This window comes from Schistosoma mansoni (assembly GCF_000237925.1).
Source record: "Schistosoma mansoni, WGS project CABG00000000 data, chromosome 3 unplaced supercontig 0044, strain Puerto Rico, whole genome shotgun sequence".
Classification (NCBI taxonomy): Eukaryota; Metazoa; Platyhelminthes; class Trematoda; order Strigeidida; family Schistosomatidae; genus Schistosoma; species Schistosoma mansoni.
Genome location: NW_017386006.1, coordinates 2,155,614 through 2,170,424, shown reverse-complemented (window position 1 = coordinate 2,170,424; position 14,811 = coordinate 2,155,614). Strand labels below are relative to the sequence as shown.

Here is a 14,811-nt window from a genome sequence, read left to right as displayed (position 1 = left end):
GGTCCTGGGTTCGAATCTCGCGAGTCAGGATCGTGGATGCGCACTGCTGAGGAGTCCCATAATAGAACGAAACGGCCGTCCAATACTTCCATGTTTTCCATGGTTGTCTAGCTTCAATTGACTCATGATCTCAACTATATCAAATTACTAAAATCTCCACAAAATCCCCTTCTGAAAATTATTTATTGGTTAATTTCTAATAAAAAATAATCTTACTTTTAAAGAATCATTTTCAGATGAGAGAGATTTTAATTTTTCTTCTAATAATAAACTATTCTCATTTAATAATTTTGTTGTACTTTCAGGTAGATTATTCTCTATTGATCCCTAAGGAAAATTGAATAATAATAATAATAATAATAATGACGAAAGTATAGTTAAAAATAGTATAATATAGATGGATTCAATTCATTATAATTTGTAATGTGAAAAAGTATAAAGGTAATTGTCATAGATAACGTATGAAGGTAATCTTATATTAGCTAAAAAATCATTGAAAGGAAGAGAGAAACGAACAATTGTTTCGTTTCATTTTAATTGATTACAACTGACATTGGTTTATGGTTAGAATTATTTTCAGTTGAAGTCATGAACCGAACTAAGTTAGACCAACATTGAAAATCTAGAAGCACTAAAGACCGTTTCGTCCTAGTGTGAAACTCGTCAGCAGTGTTAGTCCACGATCCCAAATGTGAGAATTGAAACCAGGACCTTGGGTCTAGTGTGCGAATGTATCCAATGATGTTGATGTTTAGCCTCAATCCATACACTATATTGAGCGACGAACTTTCATTTTTTTCGGTGGATAAATGCCTCATATCCGATAATGATCAGCTCTACTGGTCACGGCTTCTCATTAGAACTCCGGAAATTTCCTCTCAAAGCTAGTCACTAGTGAGCACACGATAATTGTCAGTAAGAGGCTGTGGAGATAGTTTAATTTTATTAAAATCATGAACCCTCAGATGCTCTCAGGTTTTCAATTGTGGTCAGACTTAGATCGGTTCATAATTTCAATGAAATTTAACTATCTCCACAATCCCTTATTATCAATTATTTTCAAATCAAACTTATTTACAAAAACTACTTGAGTAAAATAAAAAAAAAGCTGAATACTGAGATAGCCAAGGAGGCTAGGGTTATCATTATCAGTAATCCAATTTCTGATTCAAGTGCCTCAAGAAGAATTATCCTTTCACTGTGTGAAAGAATTACTCAAGATTACGATCACTTAGACTAGTAGTGACCACATAATTTTAAAGATAAAATCCGACCAGCAATAAGGGCTACACACAAACATGACAATAGCCATTCCTCAAGTGATCAATCAATATGACAGAGAATAGGTGAACCTATAATGTTACCACAAACTATTGTACATTGTATGGTTTAATTTATAACTAATGTTAATTGTAAGAGACTTTATAAACTAATATTTTATTTCGATCTTAATAACATGCACTGTAAAAAGTATTTCATAAAATATATTAATACAGTCTATGAAATAATTAGTGTCACTAAAAAACTATACACAGATTTAAATTCACTTAGTATTGTTTTGTTTGAATCTTCCCATTGATGTTTAGGACTACAACTGGTCAGTCTCTAATTGGCATATGTGCATACTGTGCGTATTGCCTCGATATAGCCTAAATTCAAACATGGTAAGCAAAGATAGGACGAAACGCGCGTCCTGGATTCCACTGCTAGCCATTATCCATCTTTGCTTACTATACACATATTTGTTAGGATAAGAAGAGTGAGTGAGAATAAAAAACTTTGTAAGCTAATTTTTCGAGAGATTAGTACATATACTTCTATCTTATATTAATAAGACACTTTCATTTGATACACAGACCATTGTTATATCTTTTTGTGTTCCTAAATTATTGCAATTTAACTACATAAACCTGTTATTTAGATTTTGTAACTGAAATGTCTTTGTTAAACAAATGCCAAAATCTGTTATTTATGGTGCGTTGTGATCATATAATTCACGTTTATAATAAAGTGGGTTCTTAAGTCGGCTTTAGAAAGATTACATTGGCTCTTATTCCCGCTCTCTGAGTGAGGCTTCGGGACTGAGGAGTTTAAGCATATCAGGTCACTTATTCGGAGCATCAGCACTATTGGTTTAAATAAAACATATCTATGGACATATCAAAATTAATAAACAATCCATAGTACATATGATGAGATGACTAAACAGCCGATTCCCTACGATTGATCTTCAAAACGTGAGTACCCACTTAATATTTGCCACATCTGTTCAAAGTTCAATTCTTACACAGTATTTCACTAGAAATCTAAATCAGTATATAAATATGCTCAGTGTAGTATGAAAAAATAAATATATATTTGACATTATAAAACCCTAGTCACACAAATATATCAAAAAAATAATGTTCTTCTCAATAAATTCTTATTAGGTTTAATAGTTATACATCAAAATTAATAATCTGATGGTGACGGTAATAATAAACGACAAATCACCTAGACTAGCCACCTCCATTTGCATTTACCAATCCAAGTGGTCTTTTAAAACCAGTTAAATCAATGTTTTAGGGAATTACGTTCTTCTGCTCTTAAGCACCTGTCAGCATGGATGAGCGAAGATGTAGTCAAGATAAGGCAAAAAATAGCTTAACACTTGCCAATCTAGTCTAAATTAATCAGTGTCAGAATGAATTAATTATTTTTAATAGCTTGTCGAGCTAGTAATTTTATGGCAAAATCTATCAGATTCAAAATCCTTCGAACAGCGGAATCAATAGTTATTCGGATTAGAAAAAACTAGAGACGTATATACAAAACACAAATGTTCAGCCTGTTCTTACCTTGGCTAAAACCAGGTATAATAAGCCAACGATTATCTTAATTATAAGATGACTTAATTTGATCAATGTACTTACAGGCCTACCCTCTTTTCTATTTTCAGAACAAAAACTAATTTTATTCAAAGGTCATTGTAACTGTTAATATCATTCATGTATCTTTGTACTGTTATTCTTCAAAACATGTGAAGAATTTAATAATAGATATATTATTTTGATATCCTAATGAGTAGAAGATTGTATTGCTGACGTTTTGTGCCTTAATATTAGTCACTTCTTCTTTTATTTACTCTGAAGAAGTGACTTACATTAAGACACAGAACGTCAGAAATATAATCTTCTACTAATCTGAATTGAAATTATCAAGTCCGTCGTTGGCACAGATACCTTCAAACATAAGGAATTTAGTCAGCATTCACTCTATTTCGCTATTTCCTAATTACTGTTATAAACGATAAGAGGATACTGATTATAACTTCAGGGTTCCTGGTTATAACAGTCCTTTCACTTTCTACAAGTATGTGGGACGTTAATTTACGTTAGACGAATATCTACACTAGATTCCCACCCAGTGTCTATTCTACAGGACTTCAACACAACTCAGATCAGGAACACGAGATTAGCCTGACTAAAACGTCAATATATTTCCACACCAAAATCTGACAAAAGGAACAGTTAGTCAATAAGTGTCCATCAACAAGGAACAGTTCATACATAATAAGGATAGGGGAATATATATAACACATATAACACCTGTCATCCTATCTAATGTCTGACTCATCAAGACAATCAATCATTGTCATTCTCGCCCACACATCAATTACACTATATTATTTTAGGTATTAAGCATGTATATTTGATATAAAACACTTATTGAAAAAAAAGAATATCAAGAAACACTAGTCTCACCTCTGAAACATATTGTGTCTGAACATCTCTAGTGTCAATATCAAAGTAAGTGCTTGCATCTCTCTTTATAATCTCTTCCTGTAATTGAACAGAATAAAAATGAATACATCATATTAATTCATCAAAAATTGGAATCATTCACCTTAGTTTGCAATCCATCTAGTTGTCTTTTTAACAAATCAATTGTTTCATCCTTCTTCGTTAGATCTTCTTCAGTTGGCTGAAATATGGAGAACAAATGATGAAACTTGGATGTATCAAGTGCTTGTGTTGATGACAACAAATAAGACTTTTCTCATATGCAAGCCTGTCGTTTTAAGACTGGAATGTTAATAGTAATAGTAGTAATAATAATAACAATAATAATAGTGATAATAACAAAGCCAGTAATATTTTGTTCGCCTTATTTTTTTCTCATTACGGATAATATTAGAACAGCTGTGGTTTGAATTTTCTATCCACACTCGCCTACTACAGTAATCAGTAATCTCCAATTTGCACTCCTTAAATCTCTCGGTCAAAATTAATTATTTTGAAAATGATATAAGTGTGTACTGTTGTTGTAATATGAATATCAATGTCAATAACTTTTGCGGTGATTCCTTTTTGAATAACAATGAACGCTAGATATCACGCTATCCCCAGTTTAGATCCAATTTTGAACGTGGTCACAACTAGCTATAATTTGTTCGGAAAAATGTTATTATCTTCATATATTTCGTGGGAGGGGTGGAAAGTGTGCACCTAGGTATATTGTGCACATATTTCGATAGCCAGTCACTTTTTTAAATATTTGTGATCATACTCTCTAAATTTGTCGTTCCAGGTTTTCCATGGTGGTCTAGCTTCAATTGATTCATGATCTCAATTATTAAGATAGTCCTGGATTCCACTGCTAGCCACTATCCATCTCTGCTTACCATGCTTGTGAATTAAGGCTATATCGAGGCAATACGCACAGTATGCACATATGCCAATTAGAGACTGACCAGTTGCAGTCCTAACACATCGATGGGAAGATTCAAGCGAACAATACTAAATGAATTTATTAAAATAATCGTTTTAATGTCAGCCCTTTTCTTACCAAGGTCTTGCTTAAACAAAGCACACTTTAAATTTTTTGGAATGGTTTGTATTAAGAAACGTGCAAATAAATGGATGAGACGGAATTTTGAAAACTATTATTTGGCAAATCCATAAATAATTGGTTTGCGTTGTCTTAATATTGTCCTAACTGCGAGTTTTCACCTAACTCACCAACCGTTAATATATCTCTTACCATTGATGGGTAACACATTTAACTAATCATGTATCCGGAATTTTTAACTATGATGAGTTGTGGTCTTGTAAGTGATATATATATAATCATACTGTAACTGCGCTGTGGAAATATGTTATAGATGTGTAGCATAAAATAGAAAACACAATTGGTGGTACAATGTAGTAACGAATTACAGATTATTTACCTATTGTAAAGCCATATATATTGAGTACAAAGGATAAATAAAACAAAGTCCAAAACCACGACTTACATGCTCAGATAAACGAATACTTACAATAATAAGCTGAAGCTGAAAGAATAGTCATTGGCTCGTAATAATTGAATCCCCGTCGCCAATTTGTTATGTATTTGACCTAGGCTGTAGCCAATTGTTACGTCTGACCGATTGTGAACGCTATATTTGCTTCCCTAAGCTAGTTCCGTACCCCCGAGCTAGAACTATACACCGACTTGAAGACCAGAGAAAAGGCCCAAAGTGTGTGGGAAGAGCTTTACTACAGGATTCATTTATGTACAGAAAATACAGGGGCATCATAGTAATTAAGGGACCTTGAGTTTCCATAGTAGCAGTGTGTTAAACAGCCAATCAGGATCTCGTTATTTTAGTAGCATAGCTTCTAACTAGTCGCTGATTGGTCGAGGCTCTTTATGAGCCTCTGGAGGCTCTGATAGAGTTTACTGTGAGCCGACTTAACACCAACCAATTAACTTATTTATTTATTCTTCAAGTAATCATCTTTCCTTAGCACTTGAATAATCACTTTATTATTTTTACACAGAAACTAACTGACTACTTACCTCGTAATGCGATAATTCCTGGTATTCGAAAACGTTATTACATTGGGGGAAATGCACTCATTCAAATTACAAGTCATAAAAATCCAAAAACGACTACCAAACTCATTGGAATTAGTGCAATCGAGTGACTAGACACTGAAATATCCATGCTGAGTCTAATATCAGGCTGGATAGCCCTTATTTTGAATGATTTGTATGATTTAATTTTCATAGCCGAATTCGTAAAAACAAACATTCAGAGGAAGAGACCATGATAGTTCTAATACAAAATGCTTGAAGCAGTTCAGATAATTGGAGAATTCTAAGGGCGTAAAAACAGTAAGACACTAACAAACATTAGTAGTTGAGCTGCAAAATATCTTTTGTAGGTCACAACATACCTGTTTCACTTGGAAAAAATAGAGAATCGTGAATTGTGTTTTAACAAGATATTCCAATTTTCGGTAACAGGTTGTGGAGATTGTTGAATTTCATGAAATCACGAACCGATCTAAGTTAGACCACCATTGAAAATCTAGAAGCACTGGACGGCTGTTTCATCCAAGTATGGGACTATTCAGAGGTGTGTATCCACGACCTTGCACGTGAGAATCAAACCCAGGACCTTCGGTCACGCACACGAACGCTTAGCGTCCACGACACTGCGTTGGAGATCGAAGGTCCTGAGTTCGATTCCCACGTGCGAGGTCGTGGACGCGCACTTCTAAGAAGTCCCATAATAGGGAAAAACGGCTGTCTGGTGCTTCCACATCTTCAAGAGTGGTCTAACTTAGATCGGTTCGTGACCCCAAAGATATATTAACCTCGATTCACACCCTTCCTTTCAAAAACAGCTATAGATCAACAAGACTAACCTTAGTGGATGAATAACCCTGTACTAACTGGGTTTGATAGTCCAGAAAACTGATCACTTTCTGTCGCAGTTCATCATCCCTAGGTATACAATAAGAATGCAAATATATATCAGCAAAACTATCTTTTTGTTAGTGGATTAAATAAATGTTGGTTGCTGATTAGATGTTTACCACAGTGGATTGAGGTATTCTTTGTATAATATCAACATACAATTAGTAATTAAGTGATCATATAATTGTGAGGAATATAATGTTTTGTTTTCCGTGTATTTTACAGTCTAGTGGTCAAGTTCAAAGTGCGACCGATAAGCTAAGGGCCCATAAATTACAGTGCAATGTATTTAATGGTTAAACGCAGTCAACTAGAAGCATCTGAAAGCATATTACACCATTGTACTTGTTAGCAAGATAAGTTTAAAAAGTCAGGGAGATTAATATTTTATTAAAAATATGAAGTTCCATCAGCTGGGGAAGTTATCAGATACGTTATTGTTACCATGGTTATTATTAATATTAACGACGTTATTCAGAGCAATTAGCATTGCGGCTAAGTTTTATTTCTACTGGTCATTTTTAGTCCATGAAAACTGGCATGAAATTAGATTATTGAGTTTGGGATTAATTGACTAAACCTAACGAGTAAAAATGCTCGACGTTTGTTTGGCGGCCATAGTACCCTAACGAGTCTCCGACGATTATTCTTCCTACGAGTTACTTACATAATTACTTAAGCCTGTTACCTCTACGAGTACATACTAGTAAAATTATTTTGCGAAAAGTGTAAATTTCATCAAATACTAAAACAAACTAATTTCTTTAACGTTCAGAATCACTATTAAAATGGACAGAAATTAGTCATACTGTTTAAAATTATTGATAAGACACTAATTATATTAAAATCTATATGAAAGTTCTAATGATATCCGTAATTTGATATCGAATACGTCTGCAGTTTACTAACCGTAAAAGTAGTAAATAAATGTTGATCTTGATAGTGATAGTGTTTCAAATAATTCCTTGTTTAGGAAGTCCTAGATGGGTGGCTATTTAAAAATACTTAGGAAGTGCACTAAGATGATTAATAGAACACATTGAAGATCTGTTATTGAGAAAGGATCTATGAAATGATTATGAGTAAATTTAAGTGGTTGAATTTAAGGAATTCAGCATAGTTACCCATTCAGTAGTGCTAAAAAGCTTTAAAATTCCATAACAAACAGGGGAATGTGTTTTTGTATTGGTTGTTTCAATCTCCCCACTGACGTCTATGACTAAAATTGATTAGTCACTTATTGATAAATACGCATCCTGAGCGAATTGCTTCGATACTGCCGACAAGTCACGAGCATTTTTAAGTAGAGATGCATGGTGATTATCAGTAGAATTCAGGACGCTCGTTTCGTTTTATTTGAGACCCGTCAGCTGGATGTACCTGCATTCCAAAGTTGATGTTCACTCCGGGACTCGAACCCAGTACTGTTTGCTTCAAATTCAGTAGCGTTATCCACCTAGTTATTCAGTCCAGATAACCAATAGCTTGTGCAATGGGGTGAAGTTTAATTCATTTTTGTATTGATTGTTCGATTCTTTCCAATGACGTTTAGAACTGGAATTGATCGGTCTCTTTTTATAGGACGGAACATGCGTCCTGGATTACATTGCTAGCCACCATTCATCTCTGTTTATGAAACAGGTTAATGGTTATAATGTTATCATTCGAAGTAAACAAATTTGCTCATGAGATTTTAATTTATGAACCAAAAGTATCTGTGAACTAATGGCTGGGAAAGGTGTGTAGACTTCTATTCCATGAGTTCATTGGGAGAAAATAAATTCATTTGTCATGTATTAACTTGTTAGGCTGGTTGTAAATCACAAATAGAAGCAATTTAAACCTTTTCGTCAACTTCTACGAGATTAGGGATTAATGAGATATACCAAGCGTTTATACATATTTGCATCTAGAAATTCAGTGGCATAAACAAACAGATTATTTATTAAAGCTAAAAAAAACTAGAGTGCAACAAATAAAAGTTCATTCATTGGTAATAAAGATTGTAAAATGATCAAAGAACAAAACTGTGGTCAAAAGTTCTTTATCGAATACTTAGAATATGACTGTAGTGAACGAGAACACATGTGGTGGACAACCGACCGTATTTTAATACACAATTACAGAGTATCTAGGTAAAATACAAGGACCATATATAAAATACTCTATTTGTAAATATTCCATCAATTGTTTCAAACTTTACCATTCCTTCATTGCCACAACAATTACTTCTCCCGTTCTCTTCGATTCGATATTCCCAACTTTCTGCCGCCAGGTATTCCTCTTCTGACTGGTGTCATATACTATTTATGTCGACATAAGTAGCACCCACCACATGACCATCAATGGAATCTAGGACGCGCGTTTCACCTTATAAAAAGCCTGTAGTATAATGGTTATATCGAAGCAATCCGCAGAGAATGCATATATGTAAACTGGATAACTCTAATAATTACAGTTACAATTAAAATCATGGTCAATTTTGGACGTAATGGCAAGGAATATGAGGTGAGTAAACAAAATTTAAAAATTTTAAATAATGACTGAAAATAGTTGCCATTTTATCGCGCTATACACACATTAACTAAAAGAAAACTAATGTCCAAAACAGGTAAATCGATTACAGATGTATTATGAACACCCTGTGAATTAAGCTACTTAGTATTCAGTTAGAACGATTGAACAAGGCATCACTAAGACAGATAAAACTACTTACTACCTTGTATACAGTACACATAAATTTTCCGGAATTTCCAGCAAAACGTTACAGATTAACAATAATATTTTTTTAAACCGAAGACAAGAAAAAGGTCTACTTGTTTCTCTTTCAAATAATTAACATATTACAGCTTTACACTGATTACTTTGGTTTGTAAAATTAAATTCCTGTCTTATTAGTGATTCATGAGTGTCACATTTCATTGGACAATGAAAACACTACCACGAATGTGTTATATTAATTTGAAGATCATAAACTTTTATTCAGTTTAATTGGAGAATGAGAATTGGTCATTCGACAAAGGTCCCTAAGAATTAACCAGTTTAACAAATCGACAGAATTTAAAGAATTAGTGGTTATTCCTGACAATGTTCTAGATTCCATCGATCTACCAAAATGAGTTCCTTCAGAAATCCTCATCGAATTACCACATTTCTTCATGCAAACATTGCGATTTTTATTTTGTCAATATTTGTGAGGGGAAAAGTCGCATAATTACTCTTCATTAGTCACGAATGAAAAACACAAAAGTACTTCTGGCTAATATCAAAAGACGACTAGCCACGAGTGTCGTACTTAGACATTATGGAGTTAATGGTAGTTATAACTTTCGAGACAAGTTTAAGAACATTATGGATAAGTGTTACATATTCAATTAATCTAATAGCGGTCAACTAAAGTATCTGAAGAACTACATCAAAAGTATTATTAGAATACATATATAACAAAAACAGCCTCTGCCAAGGAAGTCCTACTCACTGCCTTCTCGTGTCGGGGGTGTTCTTTACGAAATTGAGAGGACGAAAAGCGAATATCCGGCGCTTTAAACGGGTTGGTGGACACGGAAAATCCACCTAGAGGAGTCGGAAAACCCCGATTTCAAACCAATAGTGCACATGGGCTCCAGTAACCTGAGGGAACAAATGGCGTATGAACCAGTCGTCGGTCACCGGCTACCATGGGACTGCATCTCCTTACGATGCTCTACTTCCGTGTGGTTCAAACCTTTAGGTCGAAGCATCTAGGTGTGGCCCCTTAAGAAAACCACTTGTTTCGGTCTGAGCACCCGGGCAGTACCATAGCCCTCACATAATTAAATGAAGTGACAATTTTTTGTGTGGCGCATATATATCTGGTGTCCCCTTGTACCAATATTTATGTGTTCAAATAAAATAAATAAATAATATAACAAAAACTCAGAATTAAACAAATCAGCAGACAAATAAATTCCACGACAGACGTACTTTATTGTTAAAGGATTTACCAAGGGAGGTTCATTCAGGAAGAGATGAATAACATCTTCCTGTGAAAAATATTTGTATTTAAAATGGTAGAAGCTGAGTTATCACGTTTTTTATCAATATTAAATACGTAATGAGTAAGACTATAAAAATAATCTGAATTTCGCCGTAAATATCGATAACTTTTTATGCTCTTGATAAGGGAAATACATTTTTCTGCAATACATTACAATCCAAACTTACGAGGCAGAAAAATTTCGTCTACAACATACAACAAACTAATATTAAGATAACTGTTCATCCAATATGAGACAGAGTATCATATACCCATAGATTTCAGGTAGCTAAAGACAGATGACTTTAAATCATTCCTTTCTCATGGTGGAATCATCGTAGGTGAACATCCCCAGCTCAGTTGTAACATCTCTGTGTTGCTGAATGGTATAGGTTTGAATAAACAATGAATTAAGCCTACCCAAATACCCAGGTTCATCTTGTAATCGGAGATACAAAACTACAAAACGTGAGTTTAGTTTCTGCATGCAGAAAATATTTTGAATCCGTTTGAGTCACTAAAACAAAGAGAGCCCCAAACTTTTGGATACTTCCGCGTACAGACAGTTTAGAGATGACGGTGCTGAATAAATACAATTAACATTTCAAAATGGACCAGAATAGTATAAATGTGTATTCTACCGTACGGGATAAAAAAAAAGCCATATGTTACAAAATGCTATAAATATCCATCGATAAACATTAATTCTAGCGATATATGAAAATTGTGCACTTTGTTGAAACCCATTGACCAAATATGGATTTGTTTAGACTGCAGGACCGGTACGTATGTAGAAGTTATACAATGGATTTTACTTCGTTGTGTTAGTTCTCACCTATCTATATGAAGGTCAGCTTAACTGAGTTAAATAAACTAAGTCAATCATTAGATGAATTCGCACCCTTACTTAGGTTTTCATTATTTAATGCATGGAACCCGCGTCATATGAACTATTAAATGGGCTGAACATAAAACTGTCGTTTTATTACATTTTTTACGATCTAAACCGTATAAAATCGAGGGAAACATACCCATTAGGAAATGAATGATATAAAAATCATAACTTACAAGGTCTGCGATTCGGTTTAATAGATTTAAGTTATGCGTAGATAGTTCTGCTACCAAGTTTTCGTAGGAATTGAATTTATCAGAGTCTTTGTCAAAGAAAATGTAGGAAACCCACAGAACGTACCACCATTACGATTATCTTTAGAAGGGGATTTTTCAACATTATTCTGAAGAAGAAACAAATGGAAATAAACTGTTTTTACTGCAAAGAATAGTGCGAATATCCAACAAGAGGTTAATACAAAGTTTTTTTGAGTCAAAAGATATAAATCTGGGCTGTGAAGTGTCTAATGACATGTAGATTTAGCGTAACAGCTAATTAGTTACAAATGCTACGTTAGGCAGCTGAATAGATAGATATAGTCAAAAAAACAGAGGAAAACATCGGAATGAACATGTAAAAAAACATAAGTCAACGGGAAATTCAAAGTCTTGCTGAATATCAAGAACTACTGCTTATAATTTACCATGAAAACTGTTGGTCCACGTCACTAGAAGTCTTAATTCACCAACGTCAGGATTCTTTTAAATCCTAGTTAGTACGTTTACACTTTCCTAGAAGGCTCACGTCCCTTATGAGTGTCAACGAATTTACGAAGTTCTTTCATTTTCAGTTACTATTTTAGACGTGATTATATTTTGGCAATAAAGAAGTAGGTGATGATTCTTCATAAACAGTAAGGACTTAATTTTATTCTACTGTTGCCGGGAAATATACAAAACAGTTTCATGTGCTAGGCTTTAAACCACTTATTATTTGATTGCAGTAATATCTATTTGCAGCGAAATGTGTATATCGCACGTATATTTTCAAATCTATGGTTGAGAGTCAAGTACTTCAAAGACGAAGCAGATGCTTCAACTTAAAAACATAACACATGCTACAGTGTACTCGGTTCGTTGGTGAGTGAAACAAGCCCAGAAGGCAAGGATATATGTTCAGGAATTCGCATTTAACAGCCTCCTGATGAAAACGGGGGGAAAACATGACGTGGAATAAAAATCCCCACTGCAGCGAGAATTTTTTTAACCATGACGTGGTGGACTCAAACGACTCTGATGTCATTGCCATCTCAGAAAAATGGTTAGTGTCAGAAGTGTATGACAGTGAGATTCAATTGCTTGGTTTCTTACTTTGCAGGCCTGAGAGACTAAACTTTAGGGGTGGTGGGGTTGTCCTGTACATGGAAAGCGCCCTAACCATAAGAGCTGCCCAGACAATGACACACGGCTCAGGTACATGTGAACTGCAGCACCACCGGCTGGAATTCCCGAACCTCTCCTAAGATGGGTAAAGGATTTCTTGGTAGGTCGTATAAAGAAAGAATAAATTCCGAATGCTATGAGTCCCTGATGCTAATATACGCTGATGTCGAAATCTAGAGGGAAATAACAGGAGACGCAGATGCATGTGAACTTGAGGCGAACTTATACGTTCTGATTAGCTGGTCTAAACAATGTCTGATGTCTATCAACACGGTTAAGTGTGTCTACATACATAGTGAGGATAAAAAGGTAAAAAGGTACAGAATAGGGGAAGAGTCAATGCTCGTAGTCCGATCTAACAATGATCTTGGGGTAACACTAAGTCCTAATCTTAAGACCACGGCTCAGTGCCGCGTGGTCGCAGCTAAGGAGTTCAGGATCCCATGACCTTTACAACGGATACTTACTAAGTTGGATACTAATACTTTCAACACATTACACACAAACTTAGTGAGATCCAGACTCAAGAACGACGTTTAAGATCCAAGCCCCTGGTTAAAATGTGATTCTGGTATCTTGGAGAAAGTACAGAGAGCAGCCACCCGTGTGATTCCACAACACCGGGGTTTACCATACAGAGCGGCTTGAAAATTTAGGCTTACTCATTCTGTCCTACCACAGATTAAGGGGTGATTTAATTTCTATTTACAGAATATACTATAAAGTGATTCCGGATCTGATATATCCTCTTCTTACTTCCTACCAGATAAGATCTAAGATCATGATGACTCAGAGATAGTAAACGAGTATAAAATTCTGGGGTGGGTAAAATAAGTGTGGCATACAGGTTTGCACACTGAGTCACCAATCTTTGGGACCTCTTAACCGAAGTGGTGTCTGCCCCTTCAATTGACTCATTCAAAAGAAAATTTGACAATATCAAATGATTACTTGAAAATGACTGACATAGGCCTCCTTTTTTCAATGAGAAAATCTGAGAATCTGGATTCGCGAAATACTTCATAAATTATAATCTCATTTCTGAATCTAGTGATTACGAAACTTACAGACAGACTTTCATGTGATGATTCGAAATGCACCATAAGTGAATCTGAATTTGCGAAAGACTCCAGACACTCAGGGCAAACGAAGCCACATACTGCCTTGTCTAACCAAATTACAGCAGAACAAAAACATACTTTCAGATGACATAAGACCTTGAGTTGACCTTGAAGAAATAAATTTCCACCTTCATCATTTTAAGCGAATTGGGTAAAGGAAACAAATATGGACTCAGAATTTGGGGTTTTCTCGATTTTTTGATGTGAGCAGATGACCTTAGCCAATGTTAATTTCTTGTCAGTAGTTAATTTGTTTTCTTATCTCGTTTTGAGATAATTAAGGCACTCGCTTCAGTTGTAAGTATACTATGAAATCAACGATGTGAAAATTACCTCGACCTCTCACAAGGTTGACACATGAAAACATGAAACGCTTCATATTTTGTGCAGCATGGTAGGTTGGTGTCTTAGGAATGCAATCAAAAGGTTGAGCGCTAGTATTCACGAGGTGGAAGTAGAAGTTATGTCAGTGATTCAGCAACTCTTGTCTGGTAGATATAATTTATAGACCGTATGAAACTTTGGCATCTTTCATTATCTCAGAGTGTGTTGATAAGCAAACTTAGTGTTTCTAGTTTCTCTTTTCTAGACAGTAATTTCAAGCTGACTACTGAGCTCAGGCAAGGCTTAGAAGAATTCCACCAATTAAAAAATGTAGATCAGTGCACCCTC

The 14,811-nt window shown here is 34.8% G+C and overlaps 1 protein-coding gene across 1 annotated transcript; it reads right to left on the bottom strand.

Annotated features, from left to right (window-relative positions):
- Positions 1 to 189: 189 nt before the first annotated feature.
- Smp_167700 (hypothetical protein) lies at positions 190 to 14,518 on the bottom strand (the record flags this gene model as incomplete). The annotated part of the gene is made up of 9 exons (XM_018791477.1): positions 190 to 327; positions 3,744 to 3,821; positions 3,886 to 3,963; positions 6,678 to 6,756; positions 10,693 to 10,751; positions 11,813 to 11,898; positions 11,937 to 11,979; positions 14,086 to 14,186; positions 14,473 to 14,518. The coding sequence occupies 9 exons, from the start codon at positions 14,516 to 14,518 to the stop codon at positions 190 to 192; spliced, it is 708 nt and encodes a 235-aa protein (XP_018645419.1).
- Between the last annotated feature and the right edge of the window lie 293 nt (positions 14,519 to 14,811).